Source organism: Epinephelus fuscoguttatus, linkage group LG14, assembly GCF_011397635.1.
Source record: "Epinephelus fuscoguttatus linkage group LG14, E.fuscoguttatus.final_Chr_v1".
NCBI lineage: Eukaryota > Metazoa > Chordata > Actinopteri > Perciformes > Serranidae > Epinephelus > Epinephelus fuscoguttatus.
Window position 1 is genome coordinate 19,336,493 of NC_064765.1, and position 14,536 is coordinate 19,351,028.

General features: G+C 40.1%; 1 protein-coding gene across 5 annotated transcripts in view; it reads left to right on the forward strand.

Annotated features, from left to right (window-relative positions):
* Nucleotides 1-14,536, forward strand: part of LOC125901154 (sorting nexin-14-like) — a 28,268-nt gene that overhangs the window by 5,259 nt on the left and 8,473 nt on the right. For 2 of the 5 annotated variants that reach the window (XM_049596578.1, XM_049596577.1), the window contains exons 15-26: nt 45-169; nt 854-912; nt 1,844-1,870; nt 3,753-3,899; nt 4,587-4,719; nt 6,700-6,886; nt 8,386-8,469; nt 8,738-8,838; nt 12,449-12,560; nt 12,745-12,785; nt 12,978-13,097; nt 13,960-14,083. In XM_049596578.1, the coding sequence (XP_049452535.1) occupies nt 45-169; nt 854-912; nt 1,844-1,870; nt 3,753-3,899; nt 4,587-4,719; nt 6,700-6,886; nt 8,386-8,469; nt 8,738-8,838; nt 12,449-12,560; nt 12,745-12,785; nt 12,978-13,097; nt 13,960-14,083 (1,260 nt within the window). The remainder of the gene's footprint in view (nt 1-44; nt 170-853; nt 913-1,843; nt 1,871-3,752; nt 3,900-4,586; nt 4,720-6,699; nt 6,887-8,385; nt 8,470-8,737; nt 8,839-12,448; nt 12,561-12,744; nt 12,786-12,977; nt 13,098-13,959; nt 14,084-14,536) is intronic. The other 3 variants (XM_049596580.1, XM_049596579.1, XM_049596581.1) reach the window with 3 other exon arrangements.

Below are 14,536 nucleotides of genomic sequence, written 5' to 3' on the forward strand. Positions count from 1 at the left end.
ACAAGTCTGTGCTGGAACGCTATGAACATGTATCTGTTTCCCAGTTGCAGAAGGCCCGTATGCAGAGGTGGTGAAACTGCAGACCATGAGGTGTTTGTTTGAAGCCTACGAGCATGTTCTGTCCCTGCTGGAGAATGTTTTCACCCCCATGTTCTGTCACAGTGATGAGGTTAGCGTCTACACCACCAAATGAATCACTCAACTTGCTGTCACCCGGCTTGACAACACATGCCTGAGGCTCAACCCAATTAATGAATCCCACTCTTTATAGCTGCATCTGTCTGTCATGCTCGGATTTCTAAATATGGTTGTTTGACCCAGGCTGATTTTAATATCTATCATTTGAGTTGTGTTTGTATCAGATTTAACAAAACTATATCTGCCAAATGCTGGAATTAGAGTTGATTTAGAATTCACTGACTCTCTCGCGCTGCCCTCTTCCGATCTCTCAGCCACCAACCGCTATCGGCCGTGTCATCAATACCAGACGCGCAACTGGCCAATGAGCCGACACTGGAATTATGCCAAGCTGCCAAGCCGAATTTCACCCCTCAGAGGCTGTTTCATTGAATACAGCTGGGTGGACCAGTGCTCAGCCATTGTCCACAGCAGGCCACTGCCCTGCATGAATAATGTGTCTGGAAAATAATATTATTATTCGATTTATTTTGCCACTCCTGTTGCTGCTTCAAAATGAACAGTGCAGTCATGATTATTATTATCAAGGCATAAAGAGGTCACTCGATACGTATAGCAGTATGTCGCTTTAATGTTGCTTGTATCCTGTCACAGAATTTGCACATTAACCTGAAATTTACATACCATTATTTGCTCTTTCCATGTTGTTCTCCAGTACTTTCGCCAGCTTCTGAGAGGGGCAGAGTCCCCTGCAAGGAACTCCAGGATGAGCAGGTAGGATTCACTTTACCAGTTTTTGTGTACAATATAAGCTTGACAGTAACGTAAACCAGGATATAGATTCATTAGTTATTATTTGACAGATGGTAGGGGCGACTTAAAACACAGAGTGCCTCACTGATTGTTATTCGATTGCTGATCTGCAACCCAAGTTTCTTTAATCTGTTTAAATTTCTCTGATAATTTATCTTTTTCTAATGTACACAACTCTCTGTATTGCGGTAGCCACTACAGTGTAAGGGCAGAGTATAGTATGTGCCAGCTGCGTCAAATACAAATCAAATATATAAATTCACTCAAAGTTTTGTCTTTGGCTCAAAAATGCTTCTGGTTTATGAACCAGGAAGGCCCCTCACATCCTCAGGTTCCTCTTTTAGTTGTTTAACAAAGCAAAACATAATTTGGTGATTCTGCTTTCAGCCATTACACTCCAAGCCGCTGGAACAGCCTTCTAGAGGATTTGAGAGGAGCCGAAAATATCAATATTTTTAGACTTAAACTTAAAAAAAAAAAAGATCTATTTAGTCTGGCGTTTTTGTTGTGTTTTATAATTTTGTGGTTTTATTGTTTTAAATTTTTCTATAATAATCATTATTTATTTTGTGTTTTGGTTTTATCAAAATGTTATCGTTGATCATTGTGTTTTATTTTATTTATTCAACATATTACTATTTTTAACATCCTAAGTTTGTCAGTTGCTTGCACTTTGAAGAGCATTTGATTTATTTGAAAGGTGCTACATAAATAATGTTTGATTGCTTAATTAATTAAAAAGCCTAAAATAAGCTGTAAATCAGCAAAAACAAGCAGTATAATGAAACTTGAGTGAGACGTGCAGGAATCAACTGTCATGTTTCTATCACGGGGTGTGGTGTGTATGCGGCCATGGGGCCCTGCCACTAACTCCTTGTGCATATTGTTCCAGAAATAGCCTCAGTTTGGATGACATTCGGTGAGTATAAGGCATCAGTGTGCTGATCAAAACAGTGGCTGGCTGAGCAGTGCTGCTGCACGCAAGATACAAACGACACTTCATTTTTGCCTGACTGGTCTACAGTGAAACATGTGCTGCCTTTTTAACAAATTCACTGTGCTCTGGGCCCACTGCAATCAGGGCTTCACTTCAATGAGCACTAGTCAATGATATGATAATGATATATAATTTTTTTTATTGCTAATCTAATTGCACACATAAATACATGTTTTATTTGGTGCCTGTGCTATAAACACAAATGAAAGAAGAGTGAGGAGAGTGATCTTAAGCAGCTAATCGTGTGATTCATAGCATGAGTCATCATAATCATATGTTGATCAAGCCAACCCAGAGAGATGCTGCTGAACACATGCAATATAATATCTTAGTTTGGGAAGTTTTAGGCTGGATTTATAATGATTTGCTTGCTAAATTTTTCAAACTTAATTTTGCTCGCTTCAAATATGAAATATGAAATAATTAACCACCCAGTCATCAGAATAAAATGTTGGCATTGTACGTTTATGCAGACAACAGATATGTTACACTGGTATGTTTCATATGCATCATATGAACATTTTAAATGAGATGTTGAGACATTTCCAGCCGTGTTTGTGGTGACCAGACAGGGTATCTTTGATGAGATATTAGGGCATTTCCAGCTGTGTTTGTGGTGATCAAACTGCGTATTTTTGATGTGAAGTTGGGACATTTCCAGCTGTGTTTGTGGTGACCAAACTGCTATCTTTAATGAGACATCAGGGCAATTTCAGCCATGTTTGTGGTGACCAAACCAGGTATTTTCTACAAGATGTAGGGACATTTCCAGCTGTGTTTGTGGTGACCAAACTGGGTATTTTCTACAAGATGTAGGGACATTTCCAGCTGTGTTTGTGGTGACCAAACTGGGTATTTTCTACAAGACAAAGGGACATTTCCAGCTGTGTTTGTGGTGACCAAACTGGGTATTTTCTACAAGACAAAGGGACATTTCCAGCCCTGTTTGTGGTAACCAGACAGGGTATCTTTAATGAGACATCAGGGCATTTCCAGCCGTGTTTGTGGCAACAAAAGGAGGTATCTTTAACGAGACTTCGGCACATTTCCAACTGTGTTTGTGGCAACAAAAGGAGGTATCTTTAACAAGACATCGGCACATTTCCAGCTGTGTCTGTGGTGACTAAACAGGGTATTTTCGTCAAGATGTAGGGATATTTCCAACTGTGTTGGTGGCGACCAAACAGGATATTTTTAACAAGAAGTCGGGACATTTCTAGCTGTTTGTGGTGACCATTTCTGGTATTTTTAACAAGAAGTTGGGACATTTCCAGTTATGGAAATGTGTCTACATATGAAACTGACAGATTTACATATGGAACATACTAATGTAACATATCCATGGTGTGCAGAAATGTACAATAACAGCACTTATTTTGGCAATTGGGTTGGAATAAATCATCAGGGGAACTTCGGGAGGGATGTTGGTTAATTTTATGCTTTAGTTTTTTCACCCGGTCAAGAAAGCAATCTTGTTATGAAGGCAGTTTTCAAAAGCAGCATGAATTATGCCACTCAGAGGAGATAGATGAGATAGCAGATAATGGCTCTCACTGGCACTCCATTCGTAAACACTGACCAACTACGAGCCTCAACTCCCTCCATGTCTGCAATTCAGTAACCCCCCCTTCCACTCTGCCCATCTGTCCGCCTGTTACTCCATATTATGTATTGCCACCACCGTGCTGTGTCTGTGACTGTATGTCCACTCTGATTCTGTAACCACTACACTGCCTGCCCTGGTATGATCCACGGTCCTCTCCCTCCTCTTGCCCGCGGGGACGTGACCCTGTTCTGCTTATAGTTCCTGGGACTGGAGCCCCGAGTCCCCGTCCTCACTGTTCACCGCCTCTGGCAGCTCTTCACCTGCATCTTTTAACTCCCTCCATGCCCAGTCCACGTTCACAACTTTCCCATACGGCTCGCTATCCCACCGCCACTCATCACCCAAGTAAGTCAGGGTCCATCTGTGTGTCACAGGTCGCTCAGTGTGATGTCATGCTGTCCACTTCCCCCTTACGTGACCCCAGTCCCAGCCAGACGCCTGCATGGTGGGGCCTGTGCATGGGATCCTGTTTTTATTTGTCATGTGTCTTTCCTCTAACGTTGTTGTGTTGTTTAGGCTGAAGACTCGCCTGTTGTTTTGACAATGCAGTGACTTTTCAATGTTCAGTTTCTCGTGTATTTGGTATATCACCATGCGTATTATGGTGAGTTTTATTTCACTTATACTAATAGGCACATACACAGAGGATCTGTGATGTTGTGTGCCCTTTCTGGTCGACTGGTAACTGATCATACAATTGTTTTGTGATCATTAAAATTTGTAGACATCTGTTCATGAAATCACTGCTGTGTGTTGTGTGTGCTTTTGGCCCCGCAGCGCTTTAAGAACAAACCAGGCATTTCATTGCGAGATGGCTGTGAAGTGACATTTTGGCTTTGGGTTTGGCAACCTTAGCTTTTTTTCTCCCCATTGTACAGTCACGATACTGATGCAGTACACTGCTCCTTGCTTCCCCTCTTGTCCTCCGCGGTTCCTTCCCTGTCACTTCTCTCAAGCTGCATGCGCTTTGCCAAAGCCATGCGCATCTCCTCCATTACGCATTGTTTAATAATCTCCCTGTTTGGCCTGCAGGAACACGTCAAAGAGGGGCGAGTCCTTTGGGATCAGCCGCATTGGCAGTAAGATCAAAGGCGTGTTCAAGAGCACAACCATGGAGGGAGCCATGCTGCCATCCTATGGGCTGGTGGAGGGGGAGGATGATATGGTGAGGCTGAGCTAAAAATATAACAAATAGGCTACTAATTTTTAGATGATTCAGTACAGTGGTTCCCAACTGGTCCAGCCACAGGGTCCAGATTTCTCTTTAGTCATTACTTCAAGGTCCACACAGTTTAATACATTTAGCATCATACTTGTGTTTGGCCATGCTGTCAAGCTAGTTTCTGTCTCTCTCAATTAGCTGTCAGTTCACTCAGTCTACAATGGGAAACAGCACTTCAAAATAAAAGCTCTGTGCCAGAAATTCACTGTACTTTAAAATAAAGTGTTTTCTTACAAACTTCACACGTTTGTGAGTCACTTCAAAATGGACCCATGACCCACTTTTGGATCACGACCCACCAGATGGGAACCACTGATTTAAAGTGTTTGTCATATTGCAAATAGGGCAGTAGTTTCCTTTAGAGCAGCGATACTCAACTTCCGGCCTAAATCTGGCCATCGATAGGATGCCAGGTGGCCCGCTGTTCCATTTTCTAATGACAATAAATGAATTCACAGTGGGATTTTTTTGTACTGTAAATGTAAATAAGGTGCCAGAGTGCATAAAAAGCATCAAAATAGAGCTTGTTTATTAAAAACTAAAGTGCCAGGGGAGGATCCCTCTGACCCCCTGACAGAGGTCCTCAAATCTTAGGAATGCCCCTCTGTACACCTGACCTGCATGGGGCTGCTGCAACTGGATTTGCCTCTTGGCAAAGATGAGTGAGAGCAGCGAACACTGACAGGAAAACATTTTGTTTATTAACTGCCCCTGGCTTTCTGCCATTTTGCAAAGGCACCTTGTGTTTCACTGCTTCAGAGCCTAGATTTAAAACATAAATCAAATTGTCCTGTGTGTGTTTCTCATTCTTATAAATGTCTCTGACTCATGTAAACTTCAAAGTAATTACAAAAAGTAAAGAAAAAGTAAAATTCAAAGTCCTGCATACTATGACTGTAGTTGCCACTTGGCGGCGTTGGTGAGTAAAAAAAGGAAAGCTTCACTGTTCACCAGATCTGCCTCCCATGTGTACACGCCACAGATTTCCGTTTTGATGATATCACAGTTTGTAGTCTTAGATCACTGCTATCTGGATTCCCAAAAATGAATCCCATGATGCCAGGGTGTAATTGTGCTGTTCTGAAGAACCAGTTGAACTTTAATATTCCCAGCATTTCCCAGATTTTATAAAATCCATGTCCGTGTGTGACCTAATCTGGCAAACATTTTCTCCATGTAATCAAATACATGAGGTATAGCTTGTTGTCCAAAGGTCCACTGAAGCTTTTTTATTATGCTCTGTCCAGTATTAAAATTCATTTGTATGGTTGCACAATACATCTAATGGAAAACAAATGACAAAAAAAGGTTTTCTATTTTAGCAGTGCTCAACTGTGTAGTGTGAGGCATGTGTGTGGTGCATATGAAAACACATGAGGCTCATAACTATGACTAAACATCTGCTGCTGTGGCTGAGAGCAGTGTAACTCGTGTGTTTCCTGACTTTATGACTTTTTCTTTTTCTTTACAGAAGTGTTTGGGATTGTTTTACAAACTTTGTGTGTGGGAAAATAAATCATATGTGCAGATATAGTGACCTCTCTCCCATAGTTGGCGCAGTAAATCCTGTTAGTTAAATGTTTTTTTAATTACCCTACCTGTATCGAGTGCAGGGGATATGCTTTGTTTGCTTTTGCGTTTCCCTTGTTTGAGTCATAGATGGCCTTTTTGTAAGACTTAGATGTGCACTGTATTTTAGATAAGTTACAGAGACGAGACAGATGAACACACTTGAATTGTAATGCAGTACAAACTAAACAGAACTCAAAGAACAAAAGAAATCCAAGAATTAAAGAGTCAGCCCTGCAGCCAGTACTGCCCTTGAGATTGTACCTTAATAGCAACAGTCTTGAAAGTGACCTATTTCTTCTGAGGAGCTGTGCCCCACTTCACCTTAACCTCTCCCACTTCCTGCCATTCAAGGTGGAGGAAGCCATGATGGTGCTGGAGGATGACTCTCCCATGGAGGCAGCCTCCACCCCCAGCACCCCCCGAAACCTCTCAGCCTGGAACATCACCATCCCATACATTGATTTCTATGACGACGATGTGAAGAGGGAGAGGATTCCTGTGTTCTGCATTGATGTGGAGCGCAATGACCGGAAGGCAGGTGAGACTGCACAGCCCGGTCCTTCTGTTTCACTTACTGTCATCTCAGATGACAGTTTCTGCTTTGCTGCATGATGTTATAGAGTTATATAAGTCCTTGCTCACGTAATTGTTTAAAGCCTCTCAAATATTTATGTCTAAATAAGTTACAATCAAAAGTCAACTTTGGATTTTAAAAGAAAACTCCTTAGTGCTTCTACATAACTCTGAATGTCTAAATGGAGCAGTAAAATCACAACTTGTTGTTTTACACTTTTTACACTCACTAGTTTCTTATGTATTAAGCAAACAACATGCTTATTAGGGAGCTTTAAGGGGTACTGGAAGGTAAGATTATGTTTTCTTTGGACCAAGCCAGGCTAGCTGTTTCCCTCTGTTTCCACTCTTTATGCTAAGCTACGCTAACCCTCTGCTAGCTAGAGCTTTATACTGTACAGACATGAGAGTGGTGTCAGTCTTCTCATCTAAGTCTCAGCAAGATAGGGAATAAACATGCTTCCAAAAATATATAACTCAATGCAATGGAAAAATGTAGAGCTTTGACAGTCAAGAGTATCCTACTGCCAATAAACCCTTTAAAACCCGAGCAGCGATGAACAATGAATCAAGAAATGACTGCAAAAATTAGCAGGAAATTAATGAAAAGCAAAAATTAAAAATAAGAAAATTTGTAACATAAAATAGGAAAAAAAAAGCTAAAAACAAACAAGGAAATGACCTGAAAAAAAAGAGCTTAAAAATTATAATAATTCTGTAACATAATTTTAAAATAAAAATAATGATAATTAGAAATGTAGTTTTTCCCTATTTAAAAAAAAAATAATAAAAAATTCTAAATGTATTATTTTTTGCAATTTGGGGGGTATTTCTTACCAAGTTGCTCACTGCTTTTTTCCCCATGTTTTTTAAAAAAGAAATGGCATAATCTGCTCAGGGTTCAAAGGTTAAAATACTTGAAAAAGGCATCTGAAAGCAGCACAAGAAAATGAATGTCGCTCCAAGTTTGAAATGGTTAATGAGACTTCATAGAATCAAATTCAGAATATTTCTTTACTGTCTTCTATAGACAAAATTTGCTTCCACAGTCTGTACACAATCAAACAGTGAAAACAAGTAACACTCAAAGACATCTTAACTGGGGCGTCGGTGGCTTAGTGGATAGAGCATGCACCCCATGTACAAGGCTGTTGCCACAGCGGCCTGGGTTCGACTCCAGCCTGTGGCCCTTTGCTGCATGTCTCTCCCTCTCTCTCTCTCCCCCTTTCACACTTATCTGTCCTATCAATTAAAGGCAAAAATGCCCTAAAAATATCTTTAAAAAAAAAAACAAAACCTCTTCACGACACAACACAAGTACATTTTTCCTGAGTGAGATTCTGGGGCTAAAAACAGTCACATGCTGCTCTAATAAAGTGACACATATAAGTAACAGTTACTTCTTTCTGCTTGTCTAACTTATGAATTGTCCTGTATGTCATCCCTGTCTGTGTTTGTCTGCAGTGGGACACGAGACTGAGCACTGGTCAGTGTACAGAAGATATCTGGAGTTCTATGTCCTTGAATCAAAGCTCACTGAGTTTCATGGTAAGGTTTTTGTTTGCATCAGAGGACCTGTGCATGGTCCTTTTTTAATTTATTGTCATATGGAAAGAATTGCCCACCAAAACAGTCTCACAGATTCCAGTGGATTCACAGAACATTACTTTCCAGTGAACCTTAACCGTAGGCGTCACGTGTTTCCTTATTTTGGAGTCGTTATGGAAACTGTGCAGCTCGTTATTTTCCAGTCAACGTAACAGGAAGTTTGTTTAGTTTTTTTTTCAGTTATTTTATTTCTTGTATATTTTTGTAGGCTCATTTCCAGATGCGCAGTTGCCTTCAAAGAGAATCATTGGTCCCAAGAACTACGAGTTCCTCACATCAAAGCGGGAGGAGTTTCAGGAGTACCTTCAGGTAGATGTCTGAGAAGATAGAACACTTAAGGCCCTGTCTACATGTGTACAGATATATATTTTTAAAAAAGGATATTTTCGTTTGAGTAAACAGGAGGCCAAAGTGTAAAGAAAAATTACTATTTTCAAAAATATCTGCATACGTGTAGACAGACAGTCTTTTCTGCTGAATTATTATTAGACGCATAAACTCAATACATGTTGATGGATTTGGAGATGAGCCAGATTTCACAAAAACCTCTGGTAATGTGCAGACAGATGAAGATTATTAAAACACACAGCTGTGACAGTAATCTCTGTGTAATGGAAGTATGATTGTCAAGCAATGTATTAGACACATTTGAACGTGTGCCATTTCTTACACTGAACTCCGGTCAATTCAAATGTGAAACAAGTCTTAAGTCTTCTGCATATGTAAGTAGAATATGTGCTTATGAACTAAAGTCTATGTAGAGAGTAGCACTTTGATCAGAGTGACATTTTGTCGTTTCTGTATTGATAGAACACTGTAACAGTGAAGGTTAAGTGTGGATTCACTTCTGTAATTTGTCTTATTTTCACTTTTTGTCAGGCCCAGAGCAGCGCACACATACACGTACTCACACCCACAAACCCACACAGTGCTTCAGATAAATCTTTCCACTCAATGCACCTGGCTGTAACAGGCAGCACTCGAAGCACCATCAAGATTAAATTGGAACGGTCTCAGTTTTGGAGTTTTTCAACAGGAACACACTGCGTCCACTTTCAGACAATAACCCTTTCAAAGTGGTCATGATTAAATTGTGGAGAACAAATGTCAGGTCAGGATAAAGGTTTTCAAAACACAGTTCAGCAGTTGTGTTTCAGGTCCACCTTTTCTTTTTTTAGCAGTGCACTCAAGGATCCTCTAACAAGGTTTGAGACTTGCCTGTCGAACATTACCGCAGAAAAATGACCAAAGTCACATCCTTTGATTGTTTGTCTTCCGAGATTTATCATTTGAAACATGGCTCATGATTTCATGGAAGTTTCGGCAGACTCAGAAATCCCAGATGTGTAGGAACTGGAACGCCCTTGAGCGCAACAGCAAGACAGATTCTTAAACGGTCCCTGCTCAGGGGTGCATCACCACATGATGATAAATGACAAACAACAAGACAAACTTCAGTTTATTTTAAAGTCCACATTACCCAGAGAGTCTCTGTATGCTTTAAAAGTCAATAAAAAACAAACAAAAAAACAACAACACATGAACACAGGTAATAATGTTAATATGACAACAAGGCTATATGCTAACATCAGAATGCTAACAATATCAATTATAATGCGAACAGTCTGATTTAGCAGTTTAGCAGGTAATGTTTACTGTGTTTAGCATCTTAGCTTAATGTATTAGCTAGGGTTGGGAATGTCTCTGTGATAGACGATTCGATACGTATCTAGATACGGTACGATACGATTCAAAAACAATATATTTTTAATACAGAACGATTCGATACGATTCGATACAGTGTATGAACCTTACGATTCGATATGATTTGATACGATTCTATGGTTAACATTTGTTGATGTAGACATTAATCATATATTATAAAATAAAGAAGCCAATTCTATAAAAGTGACATTTTTAGAGTATTTTCAAATTTGTAAAAGACCACATCCCCAAGCATTGTTGCTGTATGGCACTGGCAAAAATAAAATAAAAAGACAAACAACAACAAAATCACACATTGTCTGTGTTTTTGTATGTATCTTATATGGACTTGAGTCTGGAATAAAGTTTATCATAGTGCTGTACAATATAAACATAAAGCAGAATAAAATAATAACATGCAATGGAGGGGCAGAATCTGACATCTCCTGTTATTAGTTGATATCATGGACTGTGATGACTAGCAGCTTATCACTGACAGCATGTCAGACTATTTCTCTATTTGCTACACTCTGTGTTCGTCATTTATAAAAAGATAAATCACTTTTCTATAATACATCAATGATATTTCAATGGAATAAATTACTTATTGACTTATTCATACTTCAAAAACAGCATCAATAAGTGATTAACATAGGGGGGATCAAAATAAAATAAATGAATAAAATAAAAATCAACCAGCCACCCTCCTCCCCTGACAAGTAAAGAACAGTCCCTAAAGTGCCCCGAGGTTTGTGGAAATGTGAACGGCTCCTCTGACACGTCACATACCTGTGTGCTGCCACGGCTTGGCTGTTCAGGTATTTTTGGGCAGTCATGACACCGACGAAGACTTCTCAGACCTGGAACCGGGCTTCTCGGTCGCCGGTAAGCCATTATCTTGCGCCCCGGAGCACCATGGCCACCGTATTTGACAGGAATACGTATTTCTGTCTGTGTCTGTGACCCCCATTCAACCCACAACTGGCAGGATTCGCCTTTAGTTTCTACTGCGGCTTGGCTGCTCCCTGGTTTATCCAACCGGCATTAGCTTCTGTTCCTCAGCTCCACCAGTCAAGCTGGCGCAGATGTTTACATCCATTATCGTTGTCAGTAATGCCTGTTACGGAGCATGCCGCCGGCTCTTGCGTTGTTTTAGAGATGCAAACTGTTAAAGCCAGTCAACCGATTGCTAGTCTCACGATACCCGATCCATGACTCTACAATCGATTCATCTAAGGATTCATGGCTGATTCGTATCGATTTAGGAGGCTGCTACTGACGCAGCCGTATCTCTCGCTTGTCAAACCGGATATCTGGTCGTATCGGTTAATCGTTCCCAACCCTAGTATTAGCATGCTGATTAGCACAAAACCCAAAGTACAGCTGAGGTTAATGGGAATGTCATTAGTTTGCAGAAATTTAGTTATTAACCAAAGTATTAATTCAAATTAAAAGTTCTGACCCCATGGTGGCCCTTGATGAAGAAAAAAAAAAAGCAGATTGCCAAAGTAATTACAACTCATCCTGAGGGGCGACATGAATGTCTAAATTTAATGACAGTACATCCAATAATTGTTGAGACGGACAGACAGAAGTTTTTGCATGTTGATTTTTACAGCCTGCTGAAATTAAGGGACAGAAATCCCACTTTGAAGGTTGGAAATAAATTGAAAAATGTGTTATGTTCCATGGAATAAGATCAGCAATAATTTAGTTTTGTCAGTAGGCTATAAAACATACAAAACCACATGTGTGGTTGTTGAAAAACTAGTCTGTTTCTTTCCAAAAGGAATAAAACATCTGTAATTGAATGTGTCCACACGGCAACCTGAGTCATATGCTGTTCTGTTTTTACTCAGTTTGCTTTAATGTCTAATATATTTAAAAGCCACAGCAACGATTTCAGGTTTTCTGTTGTTCCACAACAAAAAAAAATACTTACAACAGAGTATATTTAGTTTTTTTTTTTTTTTAAAAAAACTTGTTAATTTAAGTAACTTTCCAGGAAAAAAAGAAAATTAAAGTATCAGTGTCTTCTCAGTCCAATAGTAATAGCAGCAATGATGATAAGATAAAATAAATTAAATTAAATTAAATTAAATAATTGGTAACAATTTTAAAAAAATAAGTAAGTAACAAGTAAATTAAAATAGTTTTTTCCCCCTTTTTTTAATCATTTATGAACAAAGTCTATTTACATTTGTTTTCTATACAGAGACTTCTACAGCATCCAGAGCTGAGCAACAGTCAGCTCCTCGCTGACTTCCTGTCTCCTCACAGCATGGAGTCCCAGTTCCTGGACAAGATGTTACCCGACGTAAACCTGGGTACAGTATGACTGTGACAATGACCAGCAAGACAGATCATGTTTGAACAGCAGAGCATGTCAAACACACTGTGAAAATGTTTGAACAGCCTGACCTTGGCCTGCCGTGGAGAGATATTTGTGTTTCAGAGGCAAAAATGTGACAGAGCCATACATCACTGAGATAAAGTGTTTATGTTTCACAGGGAAAATCATTAAGTCGGTTCCCAGCAAACTGATAAAGGAGGTAAGACATGCCTTCTTAGTGATGTGTGTGTGTGTGTGTGTATGTGTGTCTGTGTCTGTGTCTGTGTGTGGGGGGTCTGGTTTATTTCTCTCAGTTTTGTCTTTGTCTTTTTGATATCACAAATACATCTGTAAGAGAAATAATGCAGTCATTATCACTTAAACATATTCTGTCTTGTGCCTTCTCTGTTAGAAAGGGCAGCATCTGGAGCCCTTCATCCAGTCCTTCTTCAACTCCTGTGAATCTCCCAAACCCAAGCCCAGCCGTCCTGAGCTCACCATCCTGAGCCCCACCTCGGAAAATGACAAAAAGGTTGGGGAATCAAATTATATAACTCCCAAAGTTGAGCAAGACAAGGCATGTGATCCTATGAGTACAGTTGGAGTCCTCTCTGAAGCTCAAATTTCGTGTCGTAGTTGTTTACACTGAAGTGTTGCCGGTTACCACTTCCTAGTCCAAAAACCCACAATCCAACCGAGCTGTAAGGTTTAATGTTTTAGAAATAGTTCTCAGAGCCAAGTTATGGTTTGCATCTGTGGGGAGTTGTTTTTGTGTTGTCATTAAATGCATTCCAGCCATCCAGCTGTCTCTTAAAATAAAATACTCAACTGTAAAGAAGTACAGAGAGACATTTCAACATCACAGCCAGTGGTTGTTTGAGACATCTTGCCACTTGAGCTTAACACACTTGGTTTTCTGTTCTATTTACACTGTGTGGGGAAAAATCATGTCAATGCATACAGTTTCTGGGTCGCCAAATTTTGACCCATCTATTCGAAATAGTTCGCAAACATTGTTATGTGCCCTGACGTGCAGTGATAGTATCACCTTTTTTGGCCAGAAGAGGCTTTGAGCGTTCAATGTGAAAACTTGCCAGCGGCTGAGTCGGTGAGATCATAAAATGTTTCATAAGTCTTGACCCCTTTGAACGCAATTTCTGGTGGGTGTAACATAAATGTCCCCTTCACTACAGCTCTGGGACAAATGTGTCATTGCCTCAGAATGCAGGCATTAACGCAATTACCTCCCGTCATACAGATTAAAATGAACAAAATTGCATATTTACTTGAGCAGAGTTCTGTCAGTCACTCAGATTAGAAAAGGTTGTTGAAACAGAAGAGTGGTGTTTTTGTTTTAAATAGGCCTCAGTCTGATGTAAATCCCTCTCTCCTAGCTCTTCAATGAGCTCTTCAAAAACAACGCCAACCGATCGGAGATGACTGAGAAGAGACACAATCAGAACTACTTCATGGAAATGATCAATGTTGAAGGGCTGTATGACTACCTAATGTATGTGGGTAAGTGAATTCTCCTCTCCCAGAGTTTGATCATCACAGCCTGTTATTTATCACATTGGTTTTATTATACATATTATACATCATGGTACACCCTGGACAGGTCACCAGACTATCACAGGGCTGACACATACAGACACATTCACACCTAGGGACAATTTAGAATCACTAATTAAAATGCATGTCTTTGGACTGTGGGAGGAATCTGGAGTACCCAGAGAAAACTCACGCTGACACTGGGAGAACATGCAAACTCCACACAAAAGGGCTCTCCCACCCTGAGTTTGAACCAGGAGCCCTCTTGCTGTGAGGCAACAATGCTAACCACTGCCCCACCGTGCTGCCGTTAATCATTGTGTGCACACAAAATAGAAAATATCACCTTACTAGAATGGAGGGGCTCTGTACCATTATATAGACTTCCTTCAGATTTACACTCTGTCCTGTTCCCTGCTG